Source organism: Melitaea cinxia, chromosome 17 (assembly GCF_905220565.1).
Source record: "Melitaea cinxia chromosome 17, ilMelCinx1.1, whole genome shotgun sequence".
NCBI lineage: Eukaryota > Metazoa > Arthropoda > Insecta > Lepidoptera > Nymphalidae > Melitaea > Melitaea cinxia.
In genome coordinates, this window is record NC_059410.1 from 5,237,247 (window position 1) to 5,261,586 (window position 24,340).

The window sequence follows — 24,340 nt, forward strand, 5'->3', positions numbered from 1 at the left end:
TTTTAATTTACTAAAGAAAAGCGCAACAAAATCCGTTTTGAGATCCAAGCATACAGACAGCGGGAAACGACTTTGTTTTATATTATGTAATGAGAACAGAAATATGGATTGAAATAGTATCTACAACCGGAAATAAAAAGACCAATCTTACATTAACATGAAGTTTTAACATTATTCAAATTTTGTTACTTAAATGCTGTAAATGTTTAAGCAAACCTAATGAATCGGTCTTTAAATTTTATAGTATTTGATGAAATATTACAAAATATGCATTTATAAATGGAAATAGTATCATTTAGATTGGGAAATAAAGAAAAATTAAAAATCTATCAAATATACTTAGTGTTGACAATATCCCACGTGATATAAAATATTTGATTTGCACACGTGTGACATTCATATTATATTTTAGGTAATGACGTATACTCGTATGTTACATTCGTCTGCTAGGTCTGTAAGATTATAGCAAACGTATAGGCATGGATTATCTCTAACACGTCTTTTTATTATTTACAATATAATTTTATTATCCTTGTCTACAGATAAATATTTATTATTTTAAATGCATTGAACTTATTAGGTACATATTTTATGATAGGTAATTGAAACCTTTTAAGCGAATAGGTACCTAATAATTTTATAAATTTAATGCGTAAATAAGGAATAGAAACGATTATTATTGTTTAATGTTGACGAACAAGAGTTTAATAGAAATAGTAGAATATTATAGTATTTAAAGTTTAATATTCATAAATATATATTCTACTATTTCTTTATTTCTACTATAATTTTATTATTGGGGCCGAATTATCCTGCAAAAAGCTCACATATTTGTTTAAAGGTGTAGAGCCTTGGTCATCAAATGCGGTCCGCATTTCAACGAATAATTTAACTACTTAGGTCAACTATCTAAACTGATTTGAGAGAAAAATAATAGTAGAGAAACTTACAAATTGTGCCAATCAATTATAAATACTTAAAATACTTCGTAATATTTTTTTAAAGTTTAAAAGAAAACGAAAGCGTTTATTAAAATTTTACGCTTTCGATTCGTATTCGTATTTTTTGTTAGCTGTCATTGATGGACGACCACAACAATTTACATTTAGGTATATCGTTTCACTTTGCTTCACTCTATCGCAGTCTATTGCTGGACAGAAGATTCCTCAAGTTCGTTTCAAATATTTCGGTCTTCAAGCCTCTTCCGGCGTTCTTACGTAGATAACCGGTCCAGTGGGCAGCTGGACGCATCATACTGCCTAAGCCAATTAGCCTAGCATTGGGGGATTTTTGAAGTCTCAGCGACAACTAAAATATTTCACCAATCCCAATAGACTTCTATCGGTGACCTAGGTAGTAGTTCGATTATTAGGCAACGACTACAAGAAGAAAGAGATACTGGACAAAAGCAGAGTTATGGCGATGGGTTTTTTTTATCAGATTAACTTAATTATTTATTTGTAAATGCTTCACATGTATTTTAAATTTTATTTTAAATTAATGTGCCCGCGACTTCGTGGAACTTAACAAAAAAAGCTACAGTTATTGTTCAGTTCGCAGAGTTATAAAATAAACAAAATTCTAAAATAAACGTAGCCTTAGTTACTTCTTATTACATCATCTATCTGCCTGTGAAAGTCCCGTCAAAATTGGTATAGCCGTTTCAGAGATTAGCCGGAACAAACACAGATAGACAAAAATTGTAAAAAAAATATTTCGGTATATGTACCATGTATACATCCATATGCATTTAGTAAAAAGCGGTTATTTTAATATTACAAACAGACACCCATATAGATTATAGATTTAGATAGATTAGATATTATATATTATAGATTTAGATAGAGTATAGATTTATAGAAGATGTATAGAAGTTATTATTGACTTCAATTTGCTTATAGCGCTTGAGGTTATATTATACCATAACTTTGATGCGACTTATTTAAAAGTTCCTCGAAATGCCATAGTTTTACGTCGTAGTTTTACGGCGTGTAAATTGTATTATTGTCTCTTGTTTTTTGTATTTGATATCTTGGGTTCAAACTAGTTTTTCGGCTAAATATAGAGATGAGAGGGGTATCCATCGTTTAATGATATTAAACGTTAAATTAGCCAAATTCAGGCTCCTTTTTGATTCCATATTTTAAATATTTGCATTATTTATATAACATGCTCGCGGGGAGGTATTGAAAAACAATATTTTGCATAAGCATTTTGTACTCGCTGTATTAGACGTTTACGTACTAGTGACCCACCCCGTCTTCGCACGGTTGCAATGCTGATACTAAATACAAAACATAAAAAAAATTTGCAATGTAAGCGCAAAATAATCGTGTTTATTTACGCCATCACATTAAAAACCTCTAAAACTGTCAGTGTTCCTCTAATATATTATGCATGTATTACACATATACCCCTTTCTCTGGAATCATTCTATCTATTTCCTAAAGAAAACGAAGAAGTATAATAGAAAAAAACTATTTAACTCTTGTTACAAAACAGGCTGTTTTTTTTTTTATGTCACTAGGTCGGCAAACAAGCGTACGGCTCACCTGATGGTAAGCGATTACCGTAGCTTATAGACACCTGCAACACCAGAAGCATCGCAAGCGCGTTGCTGACCCAATCCCCAATCCCCCCGCAGGAGCTCTGGTCACCTTACTCACCAACAGGAACACAATACTGCTTGAAAACAGTATTATTTAGCTGTGGTCTTCTGTAAGGTCGAGGTACTACCCCAGTCTGGCTGCTCCATATTTTGAGCAGGAAATTCCTGCTGGCCCTACCTCAGTTATTCCTGCTGTGCCCTACCTCAGCCTTTATTTGCAAAAACAACGGCTTTCAAAGCGCGTCGTTTTTAATCGGCTTAGTCTATCTATATAAGAGATTTAAAATTTCTAATGTGTGGGTAACACAAAAATAAAATCGTAATATTACTCCATAAGTTGTAATTAGATCTCGATAAAATTTAAATGTGGCCACATGATAAGCATCGGCTTTCGATTAAATTAAAAGTCATCAAAATCGGTACATCCAGTAAAAAGTTATGCGGATTTTCGAGAATTTCCCTCGATTTCTCTGGGATCCCATCATCAGATCCTGGTTTCCTTATCATCATTAGGAATATCTTCTTTCCAACAAAAGAAGAATTATCAGAATCGGTTCATAAACGACGGAGTTATCCTACGTTTCTTTGCCATATATGTTATTAACCCGTTTAACCCCCCCCCCCCTATAACTTAGGGGTATGAAAAATAGATGTTGGCCGATTCTCAGACCTACCCGACATGCCCACAAAATTTTATTAAAATCGGTCGAGCCGTTTCGGAGGAGTTCAATGTTTAACACCATGACACGAGAATTTTATATATTAAAAGATATATATATATATATATATAGGTATATCGAATTGAGTAACCTCCTCCTTTTTTTGAAGTGGGTTAATTAACAACAAAAATTAAGAATAACATAGAATACTAAAATTCATTTGATCCAATAAAATTAAAATGAATACAACAAAACTAAAACTAAATAATACAACAACAAGTGAAAGTCATTAAACTAAAATTTAATTTAATTTTATAATAAGAATTACTTAATAATATTAGAGTTATTATAGAAAAAAAGAGAAAAAAAAGAAAACTATTGCACATCGTTAGTAATACAACAATTTGATAAAATAAACTTTTACCATTCTTAAGCCTCAAACACAAATGAGGTAAGTCGCTAACTTTTCAAAAAGGTTTATGAGTTTAGGGTATTTCGAGAAAATATCTGTTATATTGATTTCTAAATTGTTATAACTCCTTAGAGAATTATTAAAATCAGGCCCCCAGAAACAAATTAAGAGGTAGCACGCATTAAAAAGAACAATCGAATTGAAAACCTCCTTTTTTTGAAGTCATAAAAAATGATACAATTTACACAAGAGAAAAAAATTTATTACCTAAGCTCTAAGAAAACTACGCGTAATTATACGTTTGATGGCTTTCGGTTGTACCAAAAAGTATAATAATAAAATACGGAGGGTTGTACCAGAGGAATTCAATCAACTTCGCAAAAATCACCTTACGGCTTACGCATCTACAACAACTTCTAAACGTACAAAAACTGTCATATTGTATTTGATATTGACACTTGCACGGGTCTTACTTCTTATAAAAACATAACCTAATTTATTTAGTAGTATTTTATTTTAAAAACAAAATGAGATTAAATACAATATTTTTCACAGCCCCTTCAAATAAAAGTGCCAGGAGGCCACAAAGAGAACCTATACCTTTTCAAATGCTTTTACCTTTAAAGCTTAAGAAATCTGTATCTGGTAAGGGAGACAAACTAAAAGAGGCTGCTTGTATGCAAGAAATGGCTGTAATGTTCGCTTGTTTCAAGAAAGCAGAGTTTGATCAAGAGCAGTGTTTGAAGGAGGTTACCTCTTTTCAAAATTGTTTTCAAGAGTATAACCAACGATCCAAACTTCAAAGAGAACAAGGCAAAAAAGGTATACTGGTTCCTGGTGAGAAGGAATTGACTCATAGACAATTGAATCAACTTTTAAAATCGTTCCCACCTAGACAGTAGGACCATGTATTTGTTGAAGTAGTTTATATGCAATTAATATAGATTATAATCCAACTTGTTCTTTATTTTGTCACACCTCTTATGCAACAAAACAAAAATAAAAAAGACATTTTAAAACCATTAGTTCATTGGCCTGTGAATGTTTTTTATTGTTAAGTTACTAAACTAAACTAATATTTTTGATTTAAAAAAGAAATATATAGGTATATATATTTTAATTTAATGGATGATTTGATTGCATTTGGTAGAGTTGCAGATAAGGATTCATAGTTTTCTTATCAATCTTAGTGATATGCACAGCAGTAAAATATTCATAGGCAAAGTTTAATGTTTTAACAGATAATTTTGACGCAGTGGTCACAGTACCTGTTTATTGTTCTAGTGGTAGTGTGCTTAATCTTTGTTTATGCCATCATTTTTGTAGCTTGAAGTCTGGGCTTTTGCACTTATTTATTTTTCTTTATTCATAAAAACATTGTGATAAGGCATAGCGAGACATATCCTGCTTAAAATCTAGAGAAACCTGTTTGGAGAAGTATCTTTACCTTAAAGAAGATTACAGCTAAATATTACTGCCCTCAAGTAGTGTTGTATGCCTTTGAAAATGAAGGTGGAAGGTGAAGAATTCTTGAAGAGGCTCTGGGGGCAGGGTCGGCAATGTAATTGCACTTACCATCAGGTGGGCTGTAAGCTTTATTGCCTACCTAAAAGCTAGATGTGGTTTTGTCCTATTTGTAATCTTTTTTGGGGTATTTTTTCATATACCTCACACTTAATAGATTCAATAGTGTAAGATATATGAAAAAAGATCTCTCTCTTGATTCCTTTTTGAAATTAAAATATGCTTAAGAATGTTCTTAACTTACATTTTGAAGCATGTAGTTACATTTTGATTTGCTGTGTGTAGCCACCCCCTCTCTTCCCACGGGTGTCATAAGAGGTGACTAAAGAATAACACAGTTTCACTACCACCTTTGAACTTAAAAAGCCGATCGTTGGGGGGAAAGCCATCCAACTGCTGGCTTTGAAATACACAGGCCGAAGACAGACAGCAGTGTCTTCGGTGCAACAAAGCCAGCCCTGCAGTCACCAACCCGCCTGCCCAGTGTGGTGACTATGGGCAAAACACATGAGTTCACACAATTTTTGGCGTAAACTTGTGGAGGCTTATGTCCAGCAGTGGACTGTATTAGGACTTCATTTTTATTGTACATGATAAATTGATAATAACCGGGACTGACGGCTTAACGTGCTCTCCGAGGCTGGGAGGGGAGACCCACAAGGACCACACAAACACCCAGACTACGGCAAACATCTATATGGCCAATACAAATGTTTGTCATGTCCTGGGATCGAACCCGCAACCACCAGTGCAACAGCCTCAAACCGGTGCTGTGACCGTTGCACCAATGCGTCACTAGAAACTTTATAAATGTAATTTTAATGGTGTCAAATTCTATGTCCTTGTTATCTTTTGAAATCAAGAAGCTTGGTCCTGATTAATACATTTTTATAGTAATTCAAAAAAGTAAAGAAACTATCATACTACTGAGTCTCTTACCGAGTTTTTTAAGTTCAGTGTTTTTGTAGAATTGATTACGATAAATTTAAATAATTGTTTAGCTACAATAGTCAAGAGAGTCAATAAAAAATTTATTGTTCGGAATTAGGTCAATAAATTAAAGAAGTAAAAAAAGAGAATCTTTTGTCACATATGAGTTATTTTATTATTAAAATATTTATAATTACATCACAATAATGAATTAGTAAAAATAGCACATTATTATCACTTTGGAACAGTGTGGATCCATTGTGGGGAAGATACTTGCAATTCAATACGCCTCACTGTTATAAGTTCATCGTCAATATCATGTATATTGTAGAATTTTTCCAATTCCTCAATAGCTTTATCTTCCAGCTGTTAAAATACAGTAAAAATTAAAAAGATTTTTAAATAATGCTATAAAATGCCGTGTAGTACGAGTACGAGTGGAACTCTCAAACAAAGGATTTCTTATTACATAGTTTAGCAGTGGTTAGTGAATTTAGTAAAATAATTCAAGTACAATATATTTTTGATTAGGTTCTTTCCTAAGTTTTTACTTTATTGGAACGAAGTTCTTTACGGCAGACTTGACATTTAGCTAGGCGACCGAACTGAAAAAAATGTGATACTAAAACCGTAAGAAAAATATATAACGGAAGTGACGTAAAATCAGTCACACGACTGTATAATATGACATTTGTAAAACTAAAATATTACTAGTAAACTTTTTTTTTAAATTATTTATGTAATTTTATACTGTCGACAAAAATAAATAGACATGTTTTTTTATTTCACTTAATAGTTTGAATTATTATTATTATTATTATTTTGTTTGATTTATTTTATTTTACGGTATTTGTTACTTTCTAAATTACTAAATTTCCTAAATACTTTTATATATAAAAAAAATCAAGAACTAGAAAATGTATATAAAATTCAACTTTTTTTTCAAATTGTGTTGTTTCTATACTATCCGAAGGAACTTCGTTCGTATTTTTTCCTAATTTTTTACTTTTTTATTTATACAAGTGTTATTTTCATTTTGCGTATTAGTGTGTGATCTACTGTATTGTCTATGTATATGTTGCAGTCAAAACTCTTAACCAGTCAAAAGCACCATTGACTAGCAAAATCAGTCAGAAGTACTTTTGACCGTTTGCTTTAGTCAATAATACTTTTGACTAAAATAACAGTTAAAAGTACTTTCGCCCAATGGAGCTGGTTAAAAGTACTTTTGACTAAATGATTCCGTCAAAAGTGGTTTTGATTGGTTGTATCAGTCAAAACTCTTAAAAAGTTAAGGTGGTCGATAAAAATAACGACAAACGTACATATAAACTTTTATATTATTCATTATTAGCAGTGAACGTGCTGATATTAGAACAAAAATGAGTGACTACGAAAAGAAAGAAGGCTTTTTGCAAAGAATTTTAGCGATGGAAGATATGAAAGATAGTCATTTCAATGTGATGACAAAAGAAAAATTTAAAAAGTTTGCAATGGATGTGGAAGACGCGAAATTTTATGAAAAGGACACCATTACAGTAGACTACAACGCTTTAAAACATTGAACTTTGTGATATAAAAAAAAAATAGTTACAAACACAGAACCTGTCAAATATTTTTGCCGGCTGAGGAAATCTACGACATTATTGATGCTGCTCATATTTCTATAGGGCATAGTGGTCGCGATAGACTTAAGAATGAAACGGCAAAAAAGTACGCTAATGTTACAAAAGAAATAATTAATATATATTTATCAATGTGCGAAGTATGCCAAAGGAAGAAAAGCAAGAAAAGGATGGGTCAGATTTAGAAACCGATCCTGCATACTGAAATGAACTGCCGCTGCCAAGTCGATCTGATTGATATGCAGTCCCAAGAAGATCGCGGGCATAAATTTATAATGGTTTATCAGGATCATTTGACTAAATTTATTCACATCTAACGAGTTAATTGTGCTTTTGACTGACGCTTTTTTGCAGTTAAAACTACTTTTGACGGAGAGCTTCAGTCAAAAGTATTTTTAACCGCGAATTTGCAGTCAAAAGTACTAATAACCAATAATTTTCAGTCAAAACCACTTTTGACCAACTTGTCCAGTCAAAAGTACTTTTGACTGATTTCGCTAGTCAATAGTACTTTTGACTGGTTAAGAGTTCTGACTGCAACATATATACAACAATATGTCTTTTCTGTTGTCTTGAAATGGACAGACAGATTTTTCTTAGTAATAAAGACTATGACTGTCTCCACACTTTGTTTACAGAACTCTAAATAAGGACTCATTATAAAATTTGTTTGATATATAGCGTTATGCCTAGCAAAGAAACAAAAATAACTTTAATAAAATTTAAATCGAAAATTCATTTTGTCAATGAAGTTTACAAACCTGTGTCAAAGTGAGTGGTTTTGTCATAATTCTGGAAAAGTCATTCTTCTGTTTTTTCTGATCAGCTAATATTTTGTCAAATTCCATTGCATTTGGTTTATTTGGTCTGCTATTGGTAATGGGTGGTTCACAAATCTTCCAAGGATTTTTTGGTTTGTCTGGTGGACTACCGACATTCAGTTTATTGAAGTAATTATCTAGTGTCTGGGGGGACGTTAGTTCAGTGCCCAATTTCTTTCTTTGCTTTTGAGAAAGCTTGGGTCCCACATGATTTATGACTAGATTTCCTTGACCCCAACAAGACTCCGATAATATAGATTCCTTAGGTGATACAGACATGCGGGAAGTAGTCGGCGTTGGTGAATCTTGCGTAATGGCACTATAAGAATTATTCTTGGTTAGTTTAGTAAAAGAATTAGTGGGAGTCTCATTGAGAATGTCTTTAGCAGATGATATAGCCTTCAAACGAGCTTGCACAACTTTTTGTTGCTTCTGTTGAGATGTCGGTACTTCTGTCCATTTTCCTGTATCTTTAGATTTTTTTTCTTCATTCTTATTAATGGCATTGAGTGATAGTGTGACATCACCGGAGGTATCATTAGACAGATCCAAAGAATTTACAGAACTGACAGATTCATATCTCATTCTCGCTTTCTCATTTTCCGTATACTCGATCTTTTTTTGTTTCTTCTTTTTAATCACTTCAACAATGCTGTCATCTCTTTTGATATCTTCGTCCAAAACATCTAAATCTACTGGATAGTTTTTAGAGCATTCCTCGATAATTTCATCGCTGGGTGAATTGTAGAAAGGTGTCACCACTCGCGACGACATAATTGGATTAAATTTGCAATAATATTTCGAAATATCTTCAAGCAATGTTTCTTCCAAAAGATCCAAAGATCTATTTTCAAGGATACTGCATATGTTAAGAGATATATACTCCATGCAACACTGTTTTAGCTGTGTAGCGTTATACGTGTGGGCGAATTGACAGAGTTCGGTACAGTTTTTCAACGTTATTAAATTAGCGAGTGCGATTTCGCACATTTCTCTGAGGCGACCGATGAAAAGTTGATCGGACACAATGAGCATACTACAAATAAAGTCTATGCTGTCTGAATTTTCAATGTCTGGACATTTGTCCGTATACAGGAAATTTATAACCGCTAGAAGAATTCCATGATTAAATGGTAGAGATACATTTGACAACAATTTACTCTGAAATTAAAAAAAAAATTTCATGTAATATTCAATAACAATTACAGTCTTTATTACAGCAAAATTAACGATTACATATTTATTAGACACCAGCTGTGCTCGCGACTTCGTCCGCGTAGAATAGTAACTTTACATGTTCAACGTGATTCTTTAAATTGGCATAACTTTTTTATTTATGAACCGATTGACATGAAACAAACACTAAATGTTAAACTGAGCTTGCCACAATATATTAGTAAAAACCACATCTAAATCGGATACCCCGTTTCTGAGCAGCATTAGCATACAAAAACGCACAAACAAACAGTAAAAAATTCTAACAATCATTGTTTTGGGTGCTATTTGCGTTGATAAAGGTCCCAATAATATTTTTATTATATGTAAGTGCTATATAGAAAAATGTGACTAATTGTTGCCTCGCCTTGACCAATCAAAGTACTAAATTAAATTTTATTAAAAGTTGTAATAACATTCATACTATGTGTACATCCTGTTCATATACCACAATAGATGGACGGATAGGGCTTTAGAAATAAAGTTAAAAAGAGGTAATTACCTCAGTCCAAGAATGCATGAACATTCCATGGAAGTACTCAAGTCTAGCCGCTAGGATACATTTATGAGCTGGTGTCAGTATACCATCCTTAGACAGAACATTGGTATCCACTAGCTCGGGATGACTTTCTCTGTCCCAAGTGAGAGGCGCATTCTTTGAATACGTAGCACTTTCTTTAAGACACACATTTCCATCCCTGTAACTAAAAACAGAATATTTTAGGGTTTTTTATATTGTAAATTAGTAGTTAGTAGATATGGTATGTAACGCAAAAATTTATACTGTCTGAAGAAAATAAAACTGCAATTTAAGCGTTTACAATTTAATGGAGATCTAAATATTCTAGGCTACAATGAAGGTAAATAAAAAATCAAAAATTACTTTGTTCAAGTACACTTTAAAAGTACTTTTGGATCGTCATTTTACAAATAATACCATTGTATTTTGTATTAATTAATTATAGTTAAAAACGAAACTATTATTGATTCATAAAATAGATATCTTTATCGCGCACAAAGAGTGAGCAAAATTACAAAAATAAAAACAGGAGGTAGGTACAAAAGGCGGCTTTATCGCTAATGAGCGATATAAATAATATATTTATAATATGGTAAAATTCTTATATCGGCTGATCATAATTTAAAAAAGAAAAAAAAAAATACTCACTAGAATTTATCAAGCAATTTATGCAATCCCATAACTTGTAATCTTTTGGCCGTAGCTTGAACCAATTTAATTGGGTCGCAGTATAAATGTGTACGAGGTGGTGTTTCAGTGTTACGACGTTTACCGCTTTTCTTTTTATCCTGCTTCTTGTACACTTCGAACGCTGATATTTCCGCAGGATTATCTAAAAGAATATTTGTCATAAGAGCCTTTTGAAAATTATTACTAATTATTGCACACCTTTTAAAAGTTAGGAGTCCAACGTCAGAAAAAATAGTAAATATATTATATAATATGATGTGTTTATGAAGCTTAATGTTATTTACAAAGCTTAAATTTCAGTTATTCGTACCCAACGATTATAAAATTATAACAGACTTCAACTATGTCAATGATGTCCTCATTTTATTAGTTGCCGATATAAATTGAAGTCGGTTTTTTTTTGTGTGAGAACAAACACAGTTACGATGATTTAAAGATCTTTTGACCCTAATTCAACGATTAGACATAAATGTACGTAGGGCACTAGAAAAGTTTTGAGATTTGTTACCTAAAATTTAAAGTTTTTTAAAATAATTTCCACCAGCAGCAATATACTTTTCCATACGCCGTACCAATCATCAAAAATATTTGTCCATACTCCTTTAGAGACTTACTCACGCACCGAGTCGCACGTTTGAATTAGCTGTTCGTCACGGGCAAACCGTTGACCTGTCTATTTATCCTTTATAATTGGGAAGAGTCCAAGGTCACAGGATGCAAGATCAGGGCTGTAGGGAGGGCGATCAGCAGAATTAGACCCTTGAAAAATTCTGTTTAATTATGCGCGATGTGCACGGTATTATCATAATGGGGTCTAGATGAAAAGGCGGGAATTTGGCCGCAGGTTTTTGAGAGACTCATTCAGTTTAAGCAAACAAATATCTGTGTACCATTTCACAGTGACACTCTTCTGTTTATCAAAATATATCCTCTTAATTATACCTATTCTACCAAAGAACACAATGACCATTTTCTTTTTCACTGACCTAGACTGTTTAACGACGGGTGGCTGTTCTTCATCTTCAAAATTCTACAATTCTTTTTTGGTTTACATGTTACTTCTTGTCTTAATCTTCTCGCACTGTTTGCCTCGCTATATAAAACATTTACTCATGACCATGGGTTGACTGGAAGAAATCTCTTTCAGAGATAAGTCCACCTTTGCCATAAACTTTATTATTATGTTGTTTTTACATGTATTTTTTGAGTGCAATAAAGTATATACTTTTCACTTTGAATGAGGAATATAGCAAGTATTTTATAACATCATTACTTAAGAAATTCCATTTAGGAATTCTATTATTATTCCATTTCCATTTTTTTTAATTTTTCCATTTGTCAAAAGGTTGGGTACCCACAGCGTGCAAATTTTTCTAACACAAAGATGGTCTGGTAAAATAGTGTGAATTGATGGTGCACTAATAGAGCTCTTGAATGTGTGTTGTGTATATTTAACAGCAGCTATGTTTTCTTGCGCTAAACGTGACATGGTTGCATTTAACATTGATCGCAACTCTTGGGAAGATCTAGCATCGAACCGCAATGAGTGGCGGAAGACCATCTTCACGGGTTGCAGAACCCACGATAGCACCTGGTTCGAAGACCTGGCTCAAAGGCGTGCCAAGAGACACAATCGCGAGGGGGCTCCTCCACCGATGAATCCCCAATATGTGTGTCCAAAGTGTGGACGAATGTGTCGTTCACGGATTGGCTTATTCAGCCACGAACGGCGTTGTCGCATAAATAACACAGACACTGATTAAATCATCTGTCAAGATGTTACAGGCCTTAACTAACTATGTTTTCTGAGGAAACTGATTCGGTGGGCTGGTTCTTAGAACTGTTTGTACCACCGATACACTGAGCTACGAGAAGCTTTCTCCCAAAACACAAATATTAATTCACCGACACAGTCATCAGCACTCAAACTGCCCGAAAATTGCTACGAGTTAACACTGACTTACTGAATGAATTAAAAATCCACAAAAAATACTGTGAGTAGATAAAAATTTTATTTCACTTGCTACCGACTACTAATGCGATGAGCATCTGTGACAGTTTGACACTTACGCTTTTTGATAGCTAACCATATCTCAAAACTTAGTTAGTGCCCTATGTATTTATTTATAGTATTACCTATTAAATCAACATCATTTTCAACATTTTCCTTTTCTTTCTTATTCCCTCCAATCAGATCTTCCTTCCTTATCTTCAACCCACACGGTCCTAATTCAGCCACATCGCAAGTGCCAGTGTACATGAAACGAATGATTCTTTCAAATACTTCCGGGTGGACATTTTCAAGAATAATCGTTGGTTTGTGCTCATTTGTGCTTGTTTCTTTGTATAATTTGTACAAATAGTCGCTGCTTGAAGCGATTATGAACATGTGGGCGGGAAAGTGTTTAGCTCCAACCTGATTGAACATTTTGAATTATTTAATGTATAAATACATATTTAAAAAAATATATAGAAATTGTTACTAAATCAAGAATCTTGTTCCACAATCTTTTTTTGATTTTTTTAATAATATGTAAATTGATGATAAATTTTAGGATATATATTCTAAATTGTGTTATCAGCAACAAATTTGCCGATTAAATAATCAATTAACTTTTCCGATCTTATTACAAAATATGGCTTTAGTTTCAGACCTAAGTTAAAAAGAAACGAAAAATGAAATAAGTTTTTAACAGTTTGATTTCACATAATTTGTATCGCCAAATAGAACCTTAAATACAACATCGTGGAGGATATCATCATCAGCGGCGGTCTCAAAGAGACATTCCATATGCTTCGAGAAACACGACGGTGATAGATCTGGCAGTGAGGTCAAACCACATGTGGGTTTCATCTGAAAGAAAATACGCTATTGTAACATGAATTAGAACGTTTATTCGGTAGAATTTCCAACAGAAACACGAGTTTAAAAACCTTATTATATTGCTTGCCTATTTTTCACGTTATTGCAAAGGTTTCGGAATAAGGAGGCCAGGGCTCTGTATAAACTGGTTAGATTGGGGTTGAGAGTGAGATGAGCGATCATCTTCTCTCAAGACCAGTTTCTAGTTTAAGAAGTCGTATAGAGTGTCATAGTCGCTTTTTGTGACCAAGCTCTTTAAAATAAAGATTTAAAAATAATAATAATAATAATACTTAAATTTTTTAAAAGAGACTTCCTTACGTACTGTTATAACCCTGATCAGTTACCCTTATTCTCGACTCTCGCCTTGAGGCTCCTAACAGTACGCTTTACTTGGGAAGTAAGCTGGTGAATACGTGACGAGAGCATTACGAAAGGTGTGATCGGGCGAGGCGAACGGAAGTTGAAAGGGAGATATAAGTTAGTGAAGATAGAAGTTAGTTACAAGATATAAGTTAGTGTGCTGTGTGGCTACGGCACTAAAGAATTTAGCCACCCCCTCTCTTCCCGTGGGTGTCGTAAGAGGCGACTAAGGGATAACAAGGTTCCACAACCACCTTGGAACTTAAGAAGCCGACCGATGGCGGGATAACCATCCAACTGCTGGCTTTGAAATACACAGGCCGAAGACGGGCAGCAGCGTCTTCGGTGCGACAAAGCCAGTACTGCGGTCACCAACCCGCCTGCCCAGCGTGGTGACTATGGGCAAAACACACGAGTTCACGTTATTTTTGGCGTAAACTTGTGGAGGCCTATGTCCAGCAGTGGACTGTATAGGCTGTAATGATGAAGATAGAAAGAGAGAGAGAGAGAGTTGCGTTTCGTAAGTTTTTCTTCAGTCAAGTCGTCTAAAGCACACTCGTTTTTTTAAATAGGGTTTATCTTAAATTACGAAAGCAAGTGTTATGGGTTCAGTTTAAAATAAAATTTTGTTTAGTGCTCATCTACGAAATGAATTTTAAGACATGTCAACTGTTACTAAATGAATGGCGACGACAAACAAATATCTAGTCTTCTCCTTAACACAAGAAGTTTTTACCAATTGGTCCAATAACAGTCAAGCTTAATTCGTAACAGGGATGGTCATATGCTCGATTTTATTGAGTTATTTCGTTAGTTAAAAATGGTTTTACTATACATATGGATGCGCTTCAGCCTGTAATATCCCACTGTTGGGCATAGGCCTCTTTCCACATGTAGGAGAAGGATCAGAGCTTAATCCACCACGCTGCTCCAATGCGGGTTGGCGGATATATTTCCTACTATGAGTAACGATCGCTATCAGGTGTATATGATAACAACCGGGACCGACGGCTTAACGTGCTCTCCGAGGCACGGTGGGGAGACCCACAAGGACTGCACAAACACCCAGACCACGGCAAACACCTGTATGGCCAGTACAAATGTTTGTCATGTGCGGAGATCGAACCCGCAACCGCCAGCACAACGGGTACAATCCATGGCTGTGACCGCTGCGCCAACGCGGCGTCACACATGGATACGTCGTACATATGGATATATAACAAATTTTTCATCTACAGACACTTACTTGAAGGCAAGCCAAATTAAGTCCTTCGCTATCAACACTTATCCCAAGCGCTCTGTGTATATTCGGAATCTTCGTAATCCTAACAGAAGTACAGTCATCCTTTTTCAAAAACGCGACGAGAGATGATTTGTCGTCCTTTTCTTTCTCTTTCCTGATTGGCTGGATGGGAGGGGGCGTGGTCTTGCGGGATATATTGCCTATGTACGCCTCGCCGTGTACAGTTGTGAAGTAGAGAGCGTCGTGGGTTAACGCGGCATGGGTTATTATGGTTTGGTGGTTGAGACCGAATACGCATCTGCAAATATGATTTTATATATTAGATATTTGTAATATGCACATGATATAATACTAATGGTCCTTTTTAAAAATACTCTGGATTATTAAGCTTTTGCAGGAAACTAATAGGGTATAGAAGAGAACAACTCATAGAAAGTGAGAGTAGTCAGAAAATCTGAAATATTTTGAAACTAAACATGGGTGAAACTTTGATGAGAAAAATGTTATAAACTAGACGATATGACTCCGACCAATTCAGCTTACCTTGTCAATTTGTTAGTAGTGTCTTGCCATATCATAAGTTGGCCAACATTTGTTAGAAGAAGTACGGTGACGCGAGAATATGATCCCTGTTCGCTTACTTTTGCTTCTACGCACACTTGACGCAAATTTATTTGTCTGAAAATCGAAAACTTATTTCAATAATAGTTTATAGTAGCTAGCGTCAACACGCAGTTTGCAGTGACAGTTTGCTCCGGGGGTTGGGTGTTCTCTTTACCCGTTCGGAGTCTCGGTGTGTTATGTATATTTATATAATAAAAAAAATAAGCAGTAGGTTGTTACCTATATCGTAGACATTAAGTTGCGTGCCCTGAGAAAAGACGACTGTGTGTGAATATTAAAGTTATTTATATATTTATTATTATTATAAAGAGATAAGTTTTTTCTAGCGAGATATTTTAAGACGTTCTATTACATCGATCATTCTATAGTTAAACTAGCGCCTCTTCCCGGTTTTGTACGGTTGTAAAAACTATTAGTGTTGCTCTACTATATTATGTATATATTATACATATAAACCTTCCTTTGGAATCACTCTATTTACTAAAGAAAATGGCATCAAAATCCGTTGCGCAATTTTAAAGATCTAAGCATACAGACAGCAAGACGCGACTTTGTTTTATACTATGTAATGATATACACAAACATAACGGTTTATGAGTAAAACATTCCTTTTTATGGAAATAGGAATCGGGCTAAGTGTACCTACAGCTTTTATTTTCTTGGTACTGTGAAAAAAAAATTGCGATTTTAATTTATTTACAATCACTATCCGGACAAAATTAAGACGACATTTATTTATATGTTATAATGGGTAAATATTGAATAATTTAACTATGTCTTGAAATTTAAAGTAACATATAAATGTTTTATACGTTAGTCAATTCACATTATATTAAGAAATTACATAGAAAGTAATAAAAAAAAAACAAAATTGTAGATAAAGTGCTATAAATTATGTATGTCGATAACGGAGCGCTTATCAAAGTAATATTTATTTATTGAATTTTAATTTTTCACATACCACATATTGTCTTATCGAATTATCTCTTTTATATACTGAGTATATTATATAACACACAGATAACGCAAATTGACACGTAATTTTTTCTGACTTTCTTTCATCCAATTTTTTGTCCGCGCTTTGGAGTTTACTTGTTTTTATTATCTGCATCATTTAGAGTATATCCTTAAAAGATGTCAACTGCACGAAGTTCAGTCCCCCACCCCCATTTTTAATGAAACAAGATGACATATATTTAACAAAATTTTTTAAAAACATAGTATGTTATATGAGGTCAATCTATACTTAATATTGTAAAGTTAAAGAGTAATGTATGTAAATGTTTGTATGTTTGAACGCGTTAATCTTAGGAAGCACTGGTTCGAATTGAAAAATTATTTTTGTTTCGGATAGTCCATTTACCAAAAAGGCTATTTTGTTATATAATATTTTAGCACGTTGTTTCCCTAAATAAAGGCGGGTGAAAAGATAGGTCACAGAGAGTAAATAAAAAAAAAACAATATAGGACCTACTTGATAGCAATCTTCTTGCATAAGAACTTGTGTAAGAGATAAACATCACCGCGACTGGTTGTTAACACCGTGGCCGCGTCGGAAGCGTCCACTAGCTGAAGACTTGCTTCTTCTTTATTGTTTATTGATATCCCCACCTGATATGTTGTAACTTTTTTAATATTTTAATGTTCCTTACCCCTACCCCACTTTTATAATAATGGGGAGGATGTAGTTGATTGTTGTAAATATTTTAATATTTCTATGTTACCTCCACTCCTCTGCCCTCTTTTAGTAAAGGGTAAGTAAGGGTAATCATTTAATATTTGCTGAAGTTATTTATGAATACATTCTCAGTTTTTACTGAGACAGATAATACTATATATCTATAGCTAGACATTATTCATAAACGTGGAAAAAACTGTATGGATCAACTTCTATAGGAAATTAATTTACTTGTAAATCAATAATAATAATTAAATTACTACCAGGGTAACTTGAGTGTTTAAAAAAACCATTGACAGGTTTTAAAAATATTATTAATTTATGAATAATAATGAACACTTATGCAAGATTATACAGATAATATACGTAATTAGAAGAAGTGGAAACTTTGTGACAGAAATATGATTAATTTTAGCTCTTACCCTTTTCGGAGCAGAAATAATTTTATCCTTCTCTGGATGTCCCAACTGTCCCAAATTTGATCCCCACGTGTATATAGCGTGTTTATTCCATACGACCGCGTGGCACCGTCCAGCGCAAATACCCAAAGGTTCAGATATCTTTATAAGCGGCTTGACTGACGCTAGTTTAATTGTAGTTGGATTTTTAGCTGTTGATGGGCTTGGATTTTCTGTGTTATTAAGAGTATACTGAATCACCTAGAGAAAACATAAATTAAACTTAGTTACTCTAAAAACGTTATTATGAGAGAAACTTATATGAGAGTGCAGTTTTTATATGAACCTAATATGATCCTTTATTGTGTGCAAAAGTTGATATTTTTTACTTAATATAAAAATAAATAAAACTTATAGACTAACATCAAATTTATTTATCTTTATGCAAGCAAGCTTATTCTGTCCTTAATCACGCACGCAAGCACGCATGCACTTTTTTACGCACACATACACACAAAACAGTGAGTATTTATTTCGATATAAGATTAAAAGATCATTTATTTCTCAAAAGAATACAATTCTCTTGCATGAAAAATTATACACACTAACATTAAATAAAAATTGATATATTATATACAACGCAATACAATAAATAAAAAATTCACAATTTAGACAAGAAACAAATAACAATGTAATTATGATTAAACACGATGGGATTGAACTTACCGCACCACTTTGCAATAGAAACACAGTAGACGTCAAGGTAATAGCGACTTGTATGCAAGGTTCAGGAAGCTTCAATAGCACAGGGCGTAGGGCTGTCGTGTGAGGGCCCCCGGCGCGAGCGGGCTGGCCTGCACACCACACTTCGCCCACATCACCACCACACACCCACACACTATGGAACTTACCGAGGCAGACCTGGATATGTAAAAAAAAATATAAAGTTAAAAATATGAGTAGTTAAATAGTAAAATTCGTATTAGTAGAGATAAAACACTAACGAAAAAATATAAAAATCAAACCACACAAATATCGCGGAACACTCGCGACATGCGATAGATGAATGAAGTTTTGGGGCGATAGAATGAAAGTTTCACTTTATATCACAATTAGGTAAATTAATTTGTTTTGTACTTATAATTTTAGAGGTATAAAGCGTTACCAACAATTATAGCATTTTGTATGATAAATCTACAATACAATTAATTACAATAAATAAATCGTAGCTTTTTGGATCAAATACTTAAATAGTAAACATTAGTATGTTTGTTGCCTAATTTTGCGTATATTATATAACTTCATATGAATTGTGCTTTTGTTAATATGATGATTATAAACGCTTCAGCTTGTAATATCCCACTACTGGGCATAGGCCTCTTTCCCCATGTAGGAGAAGGATCAGAGCTTAATCTACCACGATGCCCCAATGCGGGTTGGCGGATATATTCCCTACTATGAGTAACGATCGCTATCAGATGTACATGATAACAACCGAGACCGACGGCTTAACGTGCTCTCCGAGGCACGACGGGGAGATCCACAAGGACTGCACAAACACCCAGACCACGGCAAACGCCTGTATGGCCAATACAAATGTTTGTCATGTGTGGGGATCGAACCCGCAACCACCAGCGCAACGCGCCAACGCGGCGTCATATGACTAGCCCGATGGCGCAGTTTGTAGTGACCCTGCTTTCTGCTCCAAGGGTTGTGGGTTCGATTCCCACCCCGAGTCTGGGTGTAATATATATATTTATTTATATATGTATTATTTATAAGTATGTTTATCGAAAAAAAAAAATGTAGCTATATACCAGTCGGCTGTTACCTATAACACAAGTATTAAGTTGCTTACTTTAGGAACAGACGACCGTGTGTGTATTGTGTAGATATTTATTTATTTATTTATTTAATTTTTATTTAACTTGCTAAGATTGTATTGGAAATAATTTTACTTAATATTTGACATATACATTATGTTAGATAAGGTTTCCGAAAAAAAAGAAAGTTGGAATTCAAGTATTTTTATTTTACTTCAGATCTAATGCTATGCGTATACATTGTATGCCTGGCAGAATAGTCATTCGGCGTAAATTTATACGTCTGGAGAGGATTAATAGCAGAGACCACTTTCACGACTTTCTTTGGAGGATCTTCAACAAATAACATGTTATCCAAAGACGAATTAGAAGGGACGCCACGATTTGGCAGTTCTTGACGTTTCGGCAAGTAACTACTAAAGTTCTTTGTCACAGCTCCAATCAAAGGTTTTCCTCTTATTATACAGTAAGCAAAGAGAACCAAAATCGTATAAATAATGGCTATAAGTATTATGTAAAACAATATCTTCCCTTTATTTGCAGAGATAGAAGTTTGCAAAGCTTTGAAGCAGCTATTATTTTTATTGGTCTCGACAGTTGGACTATGAGATCTAGGACAGTCTGAAGATATAGGCACTAAACTTGTCTTATTAACCAACTTGCAACATTGAACAGGGTACAGTTTATCCAAATTAGCTTTGTGCCATTTGGTATCTATGAAATCTGTGTAGTCGACTGCGCCACAACATTCATAGTTGATCATTATATAGTCCCAAGTTTGGGTTATAAGGTCATTCTCTTTACCGTAATTGGTAATAATCGTTGCCTGCATAAATTTCCTAGTTTTTTCATTATTCATATAAATGTTATAGATGCAAGATACGAAGAACAGCCAGAAAACAGTTGAGGATATCGCAGTAACGAGAAAAATGTAAGATTTAATTGCACATTTCATTTTACATCCAGCACCAAGAATTCCACAGCATGAGGTCAGCATGGTTAGTATTGCCAACGGTATGAGAAGTGACGTCAAGGGGGTGTGCCATAGCTTAAGATTCACGAAATTTGCTATAGACGACACTAGTGAACTTTTCGTTACTGTGTAGTTTACTTCTCGAAAGAAATCAGTGTTTATTACGCACCAAATACATGCACCACAACTAACAACGCCGAACATAAAGAACAATATGTTCGTAAAACCTAAGCATGTTCGAGGCAAACCTATTGTGTGCATTTTATTACGTTTTAAAATTATTAATTAGTAAATAAACATTATATAATTTTTGATATATTCTGCTTGACGTTTCGTTGTTTTTTTTTTTTTTTTTTAAATTTGACATTAAAAACAGTCAAAGATATGCCAGAATATGTATCAGAGGTTTATTTAAAATCGTACTTTACTCGATGATGATTATGACTCTCGAGCTTTAGTTTCTCATATAATTGATTGAGAAGGTTTATATTTTGTATTAAATGAAATTTAAAAACAAAATTTTTAGACACAATTATCAAAAAAAAAAAAAAAAAAAAACCAGTAAGCAAAATAAAGGCATTATTTACCTGTAACTGTTTTATTGTATCTTATACCATTTATTTACTTTTTAACCGACTTCAAAAAAAGGAGGAGGTTACTCAATTCGACCGTATATATATACAATACATATTTTTTTATTGAATAATTTCGTTGATACAAAGCTACGTAAATATTTTTGAGCATATTGTTCACAACGAATATTTGTTTTATCGTCTATAATTTATAATAAATATTATAGTTGGATATTTAAACATTTTACTAATGTGTTAAAAAATATAATACTTTCAATAAAACTTGGTTAAATATTTATTAGTAATTATTTTCCCACAAAACATATTATAATTATTATTGTAATAAAAAACTGTGGTCCAATAATTGTGTTTGCGCGCAAACGAAAAAAAACCGACTTCAATTACATCGACAAGTAATACAACGCAGATCGACGAAAAAATAGTCAAGCAACTACGCGTTATCAAAGATTACTCAAAAACTAGTTATCAGATCTCGATAAAATTTATATGTGACCACATGATAAACATCAGCTTTCGATTAAATTAAAAATTATCAAAATCGGTACACCCAGTAAAAAGTTATTGCGGATTTTCGAGAGTTTCCCTCGATTTCTCTGGGATCCCATCATCAGATCCTGGTTTCCTTATCATGGTACTAAACTAGGGATATCCCCTTTCCAACAAAAAAAGAATTATCAAAATCGGTACATCCAGTAGAAAGTTATGTGGTATAATACAACGTAGGTCGACGAAAAAAGCGTCAAGTAAAAACGCATTATTGGATATAACTCGAAAAGTAGTTGTTAGATCTCAAATAAATTTAAATGGGACCAATTGGCACACACCACCTTTCGATTAAAACAAAATTTGTCGAAATCGGTCTACCCGGTCAAAAGTTCTGAGGTAACATACATAAAAAAAAAAAAAAAAAAAAAAAAAAATACAGTCGAATTGAGAACCTCCTCCTTTTTTGGAAGTCGGTTAAAAAACAGCTTATTTAGATGTCTGATCTGCTAAACATGAGGTTTAGTTGTACTATGGAGAAGACTATTATTTGTCACAAAAATAAATCTATAAAAGAATGAAAGTTGTTGTAAGTAAACAGATTTGTAACAAAGGTTAGTATGCAAAAATCCTTACTAATTTAACATTTAGAAATTCATATTCGATACAATTCATATACAATTTCTTAAAAATATTCAATAAATAAATAAATCAATTTGAGTGTATTAGGAAAAGTAATTGCTTTATTAGCTGGTGATAGCAACACTGCAGCAAAACTCAAAAAGAATTGCAATTGAATAGCTACTATGTATACACGAAGCTTTATAATTTATTTCAAATTAATGTACCTTTCTATTAATGTAAGAAGTTTGCCAGTAAATTATAACATTTTTTTATTTCAATTTTTTTTTTGTTTCGTATTTTATTTGATTAACTGATAATTGATTTTGACAAGACATTTATTTCACATCATATTAAATGAATAAATATAATTATCTTCTTTATTTGTAAAAGTAATTTGCAAATACATAAAATATAAATATTATATATTGCTTACCTGCTTTACGTTAGCATTAACACGACTGAAGCTAGTTAAAAGATCTGGAATATTCCGTGGCTGATGAGAACCAGTGCCGAGGGTGTAATTGGAGTTGCTGCCCCAGACATAAGCATCGCAAGGCTCAGAGCCAGAAAGCTTGTACACATAGTGCTTATCTAGCATAGCATGCTCTAGGGCTTTGTAGTCATCTTTATCCAAAATATCTGTGTTGACACCTTGAGATAGAAAATAACAGTTTGTTTTTAATGATTTTATTTTTTGATATAAAAAAAAAAATAGTTCTTTTTATATCAATAATTTGTTCATTATGGCTATTTAAGCTTTATGGTTTCAAGGAAAAGTAACACCATTAATAAAGATTATAACCATTAAAAACTGGGTTATCTGGAAGCCATAAGTCTACCCATTGTACTTCACTTTCTGGAACTATCTTTTTGCTTTGTTTGTAATATATTGGTGGTGTATAATAAAGTATAAAATAAAAATAATAATAAATAAAAACCAAGGAACAAAATTCTATTAATAAAATTAAAGGTAATTTGATTTAAAGGAATTGCACACAATTTTTTATTTATCAAATGTTTTAAGGTACAAAATTGAATGTTAAACAACGAATTTCATATAAGTACTCTTATTAGAAATATAATTTTTTCTTACTGCATACCGAGTTTCATGAGAGAAACTGCTGAATGTATTTGTCCATAGAAAATACTTCGATGTAATGGTGTGTACCCAGATTCCCGATCTCTTGCATTTATAAATGCGTCAGATGAATGACGAACTAACCATTCCATTAATGCATTCCTCCCTCTAGATGCTGCCATGTGCAGGGCTGTGCGGCCCTAAAAATATTATTTCAGAATTATACTAAAATCTCATTTTAATTTGCTTTTGTAAAAATTAAATAAATATGACAACAAACTATAAATCATTGCATTATTTTATTCAATTTTTTAAATCCAAGTTTCAATATCTAGAGATATACTTTAGTTTAATTTCTATTTACTAAGTAATAGAAGAGTCAAAGTACTCATCTATAGTAATCATTTTTAGAATAATACAGTATTTTACTATTTACCTCAAAGTCAAAAGCCTTTGGAAAGTTAGCACAGGTGTTTTTAATAAAACTGGCGAGAGACTCATCGCTGACAGATCTCTTTGTAATGGCACTTGTGATAGATTGACCATGCTGTCTAGATTTACAATTTTTTGTGCAATCAACCTCCATAGTTTTA

At 33.3% G+C, this 24,340-nt stretch overlaps 3 protein-coding genes across 3 annotated transcripts; 1 reads left to right on the forward strand and 2 right to left on the reverse strand.

The window, feature by feature from the left end:
* Positions 1 to 4,096: 4,096 nt before the first annotated feature.
* LOC123661937 lies at positions 4,097 to 4,635 on the forward strand. The gene has a single exon (XM_045596869.1). It carries the CDS (start codon positions 4,207 to 4,209, stop codon positions 4,579 to 4,581), a length of 375 nt encoding a protein of 124 aa, XP_045452825.1. The 5' UTR covers positions 4,097 to 4,206; the 3' UTR covers positions 4,582 to 4,635.
* Positions 4,636 to 6,284: 1,649 nt separating this feature from the next.
* LOC123661935 (inhibitor of Bruton tyrosine kinase) lies at positions 6,285 to 23,941 on the reverse strand. The gene is made up of 13 exons (XM_045596867.1): positions 23,770 to 23,941; positions 23,103 to 23,320; positions 18,900 to 19,094; positions 18,198 to 18,434; positions 17,572 to 17,708; positions 16,017 to 16,151; positions 15,477 to 15,771; positions 13,736 to 13,858; positions 13,141 to 13,420; positions 10,963 to 11,146; positions 10,297 to 10,498; positions 8,520 to 9,740; positions 6,285 to 6,499 (listed from the first exon to the last, which is right to left on the reverse strand). The coding sequence occupies exons 1-13, from the start codon at positions 23,927 to 23,929 to the stop codon at positions 6,368 to 6,370; spliced, it is 3,519 nt and encodes a 1,172-aa protein (XP_045452823.1). The 5' UTR covers positions 23,930 to 23,941; the 3' UTR covers positions 6,285 to 6,367.
* On the reverse strand, positions 20,185 to 21,230 carry LOC123661936 (tetraspanin-1-like). Its single transcript, XM_045596868.1, has one exon. It carries the CDS (start codon positions 21,228 to 21,230, stop codon positions 20,202 to 20,204), a length of 1,029 nt encoding a protein of 342 aa, XP_045452824.1. The 3' UTR covers positions 20,185 to 20,201.
* Positions 23,942 to 24,340: the final 399 nt, after the last annotated feature.